Consider the following 7,500-nt stretch of genomic DNA (forward strand, 5'->3'; position numbering starts at 1 on the left):
ATATATATATATATATATATATGCGTGTGTGTGTGTGTGTGTGTGTGTGTGTGTGTGTGTGTGTGTGTGTGTGTGTGTGTGTGTGGTTTATGATTTTTTGGTCATGTGTCTATTTTAAAATCCATGAAGACGCAGATGGCCAGCGCAATTCACCTTGAGGATGTGGAGCTCCAGGACAGTGAAGCAGGGCGCCAACCCGTAGGAGAAGCCAGGGGTTAGTCCCTCAGGCGGACCAGCGTTAGAGAACACATCCATGCCACAATAAAGATGGGATGCATTTCATTACATTAACTGTACAATGTCATTTTATTACATTTTAATTTTGTAATACTATCTCAATAGTAATTTGAGATTAAAGAATGTAATACTATCTTAATAGTAATTTAAGATTAAAGGACTCCTAAATATCAGAGAATTATTTTAGAATCCACCAATATTAAAGGAACTTACTAGAAAAAGAAAAAAGAAAAAAAACCTTTTTGCTCAATATGTCTGTTGTGGCTGGTGTGACCCCATGACCTCTGGTTTGTCCTGTTTACTCTCACAGATCCAAAATTCTATAGTATGGAAGAGGCTGTGGAAGGCATCGGCTTCGGAAGATTTCACATACTACTGTTTGTTGTTATGGGCAGTGCAAAAGTAAGAGATAGAATATATATTTCCTGTTGATTCAATGCATGTGCTCTTGCCTGTGTGCATGTGTGCACGTGTGTGTGTGTGTGTGTGTGTGTGTGTGTGTGTGTGTGTGTGTGTGTGTGTGTGTGTGTGTGTGTGTGTGTGTGTGTGTGTGTGTGTGTAATATATACAGATTGTAGAGGCGATGGAGATTATGCTGTTGACTGTGTTGTCCCCTGAGATCCAATGTGAGTGGCATCTGGAGGATTGGCAAGTGGCCTTTATCTCCACGGTGAGACTGTCAACCAATCACAGCTAAAATCAGCTAACCACAGGCAATCACAGATGTGCATGATTTTTGTGGGATGTACAAACATGTGGGTGTGTTGCTGTGTATGCATGTGGTTGTTAGTGAGGGAGGTCATGTTGTTGTTATTGGCTGGGTTGTCTTGCTGTTTCTTGTCTTCATAGCTTAGAAGATTTGTAGTAAATCTAACTTTCCTGCAAGTCATGATTTATTTATACACCCTGTGTGTGTGTGTGTCTGTGTTTTAGATGGTGTTCTTGGGCTACATGATATGCGGTGGTGTTTTTGGATATGTGGCAGATAAATATGGCCGTCGGAAAGTGAGGAAAGATCCCTCTGAACCTCTTCACAACTTCACCTCTTAATCTAGAATGATATCAGTTACATAAAAAAACATCTGACAGTATATTTTGTGCCTATTCAATTGTTATATTTGGGCCATGTGCGTGTGTGCATGTTTGTGTGTGTGTGTGTATGTGTGTGTGTGTGTGTGTCTGTGTGTGTGTGTGTGTGTGCATGCGTGCCTGCAGATGGTGTTCGGAGGCTTCGTATGGGCTTCATATTTCTCTCTGCTCACATCATTTGCGCCAACCTACGGCTGGTTCATCTTCCTGTACAGTATGGTAGGCTGTGGAGTAGCAGCCACATCACAAGGGTACAAGCACACACACACACACGCCCCCCCCCCCCCCCCCACACACACACATCTCTAAAGCACAGACAGGATCATTTCTCTAATCTTCCTGTTACAGGTTTGTGCTGAAGACTGAGTTCATGCCTGCCAAATACAGATCATCTCTCCTACCCCTCTCCACAGTGAGTGAGCACACAGCCGACGCAGTCATGGTGTCAGTCAGTAGTGAAACTACACACTTGTGTTGATCCTTTGTTCTTTGTGGCCTGTATCTGGTGCTAGATCTTCTGGATGTTGGGGTCCATGATCATCATCATTCTGGGTATAACCGTGGTGCCCACACTGGGTTGGCGTTGGATGATTCGGCTGTCCATCATCCCGAGCCTCCTAATCATTGGACTATTCCAGGTGAACCTCCATTGACAGGTTCTGGATCAGTATTATTATTAAATTATATTTCCATGATTATAGTCTGCCTCTCTGTCTCTCACTCACTCACTCTCTCAGTTTATCCCTGAGTCAGCCAGGTTCCAGGTTTCAGTGGGTAACATCAGAGGAGCTGTTGCCACCTTGAGCCGGATTGCTAGGATGAATAAAACCAGTTTACCAGATGGGGACCTTCAGGAGCCAGTAGTAGTATGTTGGGCACTTCTCATACACACACACACACACACACACACACACACACACCTCTCTGTCCAGTGGTTTCTACCTGGCTGTGTTGTATGTTTTCAGACAGAGATGGGGAATGCTCTTACTATAATCAATCCCACACTCCGGAGAACCTCTCTGCTTCTGTGGTTCTCATGGTAATGTCTCACACACCTTCTGCTTCTTCTGTGCGTGTGTGTATTAGTGCAAGAAAGATTGTAATGTATATGTAATTTTTCCTTTGTACAGATATGGAAACGCCTCTGCATACCCAAATTCTTAACATTAACCACTGGAAAAATGCTAAACTGACCTCAGATCAGTTCAGCTTGTACAACCCCATCACGTTCTTGTCGTTGGCTGTCTCCAGGTTTGTAGTCTCCTTCTCCTACTATGGCTCAGACCTGAGCAGTTCAGAGCTGCTGGAGAAGGACCTGCTGTGTGTGACCAACCCTGACCCAGAGCACAGTATCAAGCCCAACCATGAGGAGGAGCTATGTTACTGCAACCCCTTAACCATGGATGACTACAAGACCCTCCTCATCAGCTCCCTAGGAGAGGTGGCACGTGAGTGCCCTTTGCCCTTTGACCCTAGGAAAGCATTGGCTAAGGTCAATTCATGCATAGAAATTAACAGAGTGTGGTGCCTCCCAATTGCATACAGTTATTACTAAAACAGGTTTTTGGGTATGTTGTATGTAGTATAGTACTATTAAGATCAGTCTATATCTTAATAGTATTAATACTGGTGTTTAGTATGCAATTGTGATGCAGTTGAACTAGAGTTCAGGCAGCATGTGACATTTCCAGTTGTTAAGCATTTATACATTTATATACTGGGACTGAGGCAGCCAGACTGGTGGGAAGCAGGTTTGTCTCTGACTGGCTCTCTCTCTCTCTCTCTCTCTCTCTCTCTCTGTGCAGTCAGTCCCCTGAACATTGGCCTGTTGAACCTGTTGGGCCGTACATGCACTATGATAATTCTACAGGTCCTGTCCGCCATCTTCTTCATGCTTGTTAACATCTGTTCGACCAAGTGAGTAGCCACTCCCCCCAATCCACTTCAACTTCAAAACTTTTAGTATTTGTACTTGCCTGTGCGCCTCCCTTCCGACCACAGTGATAACGTGACTCTGTGGTGCCCTCTTGTGGTGTACTGCAACATTGTCCTCATTTCTCCCCCCCCCCCCGTAGGATTGGGTTTATCGTGCTTCTCTTCCTGCTCCGCTCGCTCATCGCCGTGAACTCTAATGTGGTGTATATTTACACTGCAGAGGTAAGCGACAGCACGGTGACGTTTCACTTACGGTTAGGAGTGATGAGTACCGATTTCCTGGACTACTTCTCATTGCGTGTGAAGTTCTGCAAGTTACATGAATGGTAGAGTAATAATGTGCAAATATCCATCATACTGACAGGTCTACCCTACCTCAGTGCGTGCCACTGGAATGGGTTTGTGCACTTCATTCAGTCGAATTGGGGACATAATTGCACCATTCATAGCCCAGGTACTGTTTATACAGTGTATTCTTATTAATTTGTGTGTGTGTGTGTGTGTGTGTGTGTGTGTGTGTGAGAGAGAGAGAGAGAGAGAGAGAGAGAGAGAATGCACGTATGTGTGCACATGTACATATGTGTGTGTTTGTGTCCATGCACAGATTGTTGCTGACTGTGAGCATGTTCATCTGTGTGTGTGTGTGTGTGTGTGTGTGTGTGTGTGTGTGTGTGTGTGTGTGTGTGTGTGTGTGTGTGTGTGTGTGTGTGTGTGTCCAGGTATTGCTGTCTAAGTCTGTGCTGCTGGCCTTAAGTCCATTTGCACTAGCTTATTGCCTGTGTGCTCTCGGGACTGTATTCTTACCCTTTGAGACCAGCGGAAGGGCAATGTTGGTAAATGCATATATTATTCCCCCATTGTGTGTGTGTGTGTGTGTGTGTGTGTGTGTGTGTGTGTGTGTGTGTGTGTGTGTGTGTGTGTGTATCTGTTCCTTTGTGTTCTTTCTTCTGTAATTGGCTTATTTAATGCATTTAATTTTTCCATCTTTTCTTTTGCAGGAAACGGAATAAGTCCTATCTGCAGAAAAACAGTTGCCACGCTTTTGTAATTTTATTAAACTTGAGCTCATTTAACAAAATATTTCAAAATTGTATTCATTCTTGAAATAAGCAAACACCGTGTGATTGAAGCAAATCACCAAAGATGAATTATATTAATCCTCAGTGGGATTGTGACTACGTAGCAAGCCAGTGCCATGAGGTGCTTGCGTCTTAAAAACGTATCCCATCCTCCATCATGGAAAGGCTCCTCTGTATGTCAAATACCGTCCACTAGGGGGAGATATTACCCTAGTTTTTTAATCCATTGGTCGCCAACTTGGGATCAGTCCCACAACCCTTGTATCTTAAGGGCAGATTCCCTTGATCTTTTTCTCTCTTTCCTCCTCTTCTCTTCTTCCTTTTTAATCTCATTAGAGTTTCTCCATGCAGGTCTAATGGTGGGATTGAAAAGGCTGCATCATCTTTTGTACAATGCCATTCACAACTGAGAGTCAATAGAACAAATCAGATTGATACTGTAGCTGGTGGTTTATGTTAATGGTTTACCACAATAGTCGAGGACTTCTCTATTACAGATAGATTCATTTTGTATGATGAATCAGTTATTAAAAATAGTAAGTTAATCTGCAAAATGTACTGTGTGCGTGTGTATCAGCATGTGCTTGCTGTGTAGGTCCAGAGTGAGTGAATTCGCTTGACCTTGCCAATAAGAGAGAAATAGGACAGCGTGTGTGTCTATGTGTGTGTGTGTGTGTGTGTGTGTGTGTGAGAGAGAGAGAGAGAGAGAGAGAGACAGAGAGAGAGAGAGAGAGAGAGAGAGGATGAGAGAGAGAGAATGAGAGAGAGAGAGAGAATGAAAGAGAGAGAGAGAGAGAGAGACAGAGAGAGAGAGAGAATGAGAGAGAGAGAATGAGAGAGAGAGAGAGAGAATGAGAGAGAGAGAGAGAGAGAGAGAGAGAGAGAGAATGAGAGAGAGACAGAGAGAGAGAGAGAGAGAGACAGAGAGAGAGAGAGAGAGAGAGAGAGAGAGACAGAGAGAGACAGAGAGAGAGAGAGAGAGAGAGACAGACAGAGACAGAGAGAGAGAGAGAGAGAGAGAGAGAGAGAGAGAGACAGAGACAGAGAGAGAGAGAGAGAGAGAGAGAGAGAGAGAGAGAGAGAGAGAGAGAGAGATGGGGAGGTAGCGTGTAAGCAGGGTGTGGATGGTGCAGGCACCCAGCACAGTAAGTGTTTTTTATCGTGTCATTTTGTACTTTGGCGTGTGTGATGCAGACGTGTGGACTGTCATGCGAGTATTTCAGAGTGACTGTGTGCTCGGTTATTGCTCATGTTTGGGCCCAGGCTGTCGTGAATGAGCTGCATTGTGTCTGATCACGGGACAGTGGAGCTCTTGTACACGTCGCCTGAGTGACATGATGACCGGCACATTTCCCCCCAGGACAGAACCAGTCTGGCACTGAGTCTGCATTGAAGGAGAGAAAAGGCTCAGATGAACTGTGTAGCCGTGGGTCTGTGCCTTTGTAAAAGTATATAATATGTTGGGATGAGTTTGTGCGTGTATGTGAGTGGGGGGGGGGGGGTATTCCTGCACTCTCATTTGTGAGGTGTACTTGCAGCTAGAGATCAGCCCGTGCTTTGCAGAACTTCATCCAGTGTAATCTGCTCTTTGAATTCCCATCTGTCAGTCAGACTCAGGACCTGAGCAGCCTCGTCTCTATGAAACGTCATAGAGGTCAAACAACTCCTTTAATGAATGTTCCCCTGAATGAATGCATGTGGCTAGCTGGCTCAGCAAGGTGCTCTATCCTGAGCCTGTTTAGGTCAGCGAGTCTGCACCTTTGACCCTGAAGATCTGAGCCTCCATCTGTTTGTCTGCGTGTACTTGTGTGTGTTTGTCTTCATGTAGTTGTCTGCTTGTCTGTGTGTGTGTGTGTGTGTGCGTGCGCGTGCGCTTGTCAGAGAGACAGGTTAACGTGTGTCCCGGAAGTGCAATGACTTTAACCCACCATTCTCGTTGTTCTGTACAACAGACTAGAAGAGTCCAACATCAATTAAGTACGTTAATAAGCGTAAGGGGAGGAAGGTGTCTGACACTGTTTAGTAGGAGGAGGTCGCTATAGCCACACTGCGGCTCTGCCTCCCCTGAGTATGTGTCCTGATTTAGTACCGGAGCCGGGCTCGAGCTAGCATGCGCTTAAGCGTGCAGTTTCTCAGTGCACGTGCGTGTTTCCATCGATTTTGAGAAATTCCACACTAATGCGGCACCGTGGTCGCAGGAGGTACACCAACGCACAGTCGAGATCATCACAGCAACGCTTTTAAGAGTTCTGTAGCCTGCTTCATTTGGCCCTTTTTTGGTAAACTGTTCTTATCAGCGCGCGTTGGCTGCTAATTTATAATTTTTTGTAACTAACGCGCGTGCGGTTAGGTAGTCGCTGTCCAACGCACGCGGTGCTGATGCTGATGTCAGCTGACTGTTCTGACGCACGAACGGCACACAATGTGCTGTTCAACGCATCATTTGTTCATTATTTATGTTAATTCCGTTGCAAGTCCGATAAACCTTATAAAAGAGAAAACATCTTGTACAGACCAAAGCCAAGATGGATGTGGACTGAACCCGTCACGCATAACTTTAGAACGCCTTTAGAACGATCGGCCAATCAGAGAAAAACCCCGTTAAACGCGCCTCTCAGTGCCGCACAGATGGAAAGTTGGTGCGCGGAATAGCCAACAACTTTCTCACCGCAGTGTTCATGCACTGCAGTTCATTTCAAACGCTGCGGTCAGCGCCTCCAGCGGGAAAAGCGGGCATGAGATTTCATCACGACATTTATGACTTTATCACGGCATCGCTGCCGTCAGCGGTGCGTGTGGGAGGTATGTGGCCGCGCCCCACTACTGCACGGCACAGCGCGTCTATATCTGGCGAATCTTATGGCATCATGAAGCATATAAAGATTGTGGATTTAGTATCACGGAGGCCGGAGTTGTTTCAGCCCACGTGCTCCATTAATAAAAGTGACAATAAGCTCCCTTTAGGTCTGAATGTGGCAAAAGGTTAGGGTCCGTCTATGCGCGTGTTGGCGTGTTGCTATATTAAAATTTGAGTTCTGGGTTGAAATGTCCTAAAACACCTCATGTTTTAGGCTGTTATGTGTCCTGATAACTTTACACTTTGTGCATACACCCCCTTGATATTTGCCAGAGCCTGTTTGTTTAAGTGATGTGGGTATTA

The 7,500-nt window shown here is 45.3% G+C and overlaps 2 protein-coding genes across 3 annotated transcripts in view; both read left to right on the forward strand.

The window, feature by feature from the left end:
* svopl (SVOP-like) overlaps positions 1-4,339 on the forward strand; it is a 14,290-nt gene extending 9,951 nt beyond the window's left edge. The window contains exons 15-16 of the mRNA XM_035528627.1: positions 3,981-4,094; positions 4,260-4,339. Coding sequence (XP_035384520.1) covers positions 3,981-4,094; positions 4,260-4,271 — 126 coding nt within the window. The 3' untranslated portion in view covers positions 4,272-4,339. The remainder of the gene's footprint in view (positions 1-3,980; positions 4,095-4,259) is intronic.
* Positions 1-7,500, forward strand: part of LOC113569383 (putative transporter SVOPL) — a 16,300-nt gene that overhangs the window by 354 nt on the left and 8,446 nt on the right. The window contains exons 2-3 of one of the 2 annotated variants that reach the window (XM_035528634.1): positions 130-214; positions 548-639. In XM_035528634.1, the coding sequence (XP_035384527.1) occupies positions 136-214; positions 548-639 (171 nt within the window). In that variant the 5' untranslated portion in view covers positions 130-135. Of the gene's footprint in view, positions 1-129; positions 215-547; positions 640-5,436; positions 5,486-7,500 lie in introns of those variants that run through there. The other variant, XM_035528631.1, reaches the window with a different exon arrangement.

This window comes from Electrophorus electricus, chromosome 7 (genome assembly GCF_013358815.1).
Source record: "Electrophorus electricus isolate fEleEle1 chromosome 7, fEleEle1.pri, whole genome shotgun sequence".
Lineage (NCBI taxonomy): Eukaryota > Metazoa > Chordata > Actinopteri > Gymnotiformes > Gymnotidae > Electrophorus > Electrophorus electricus.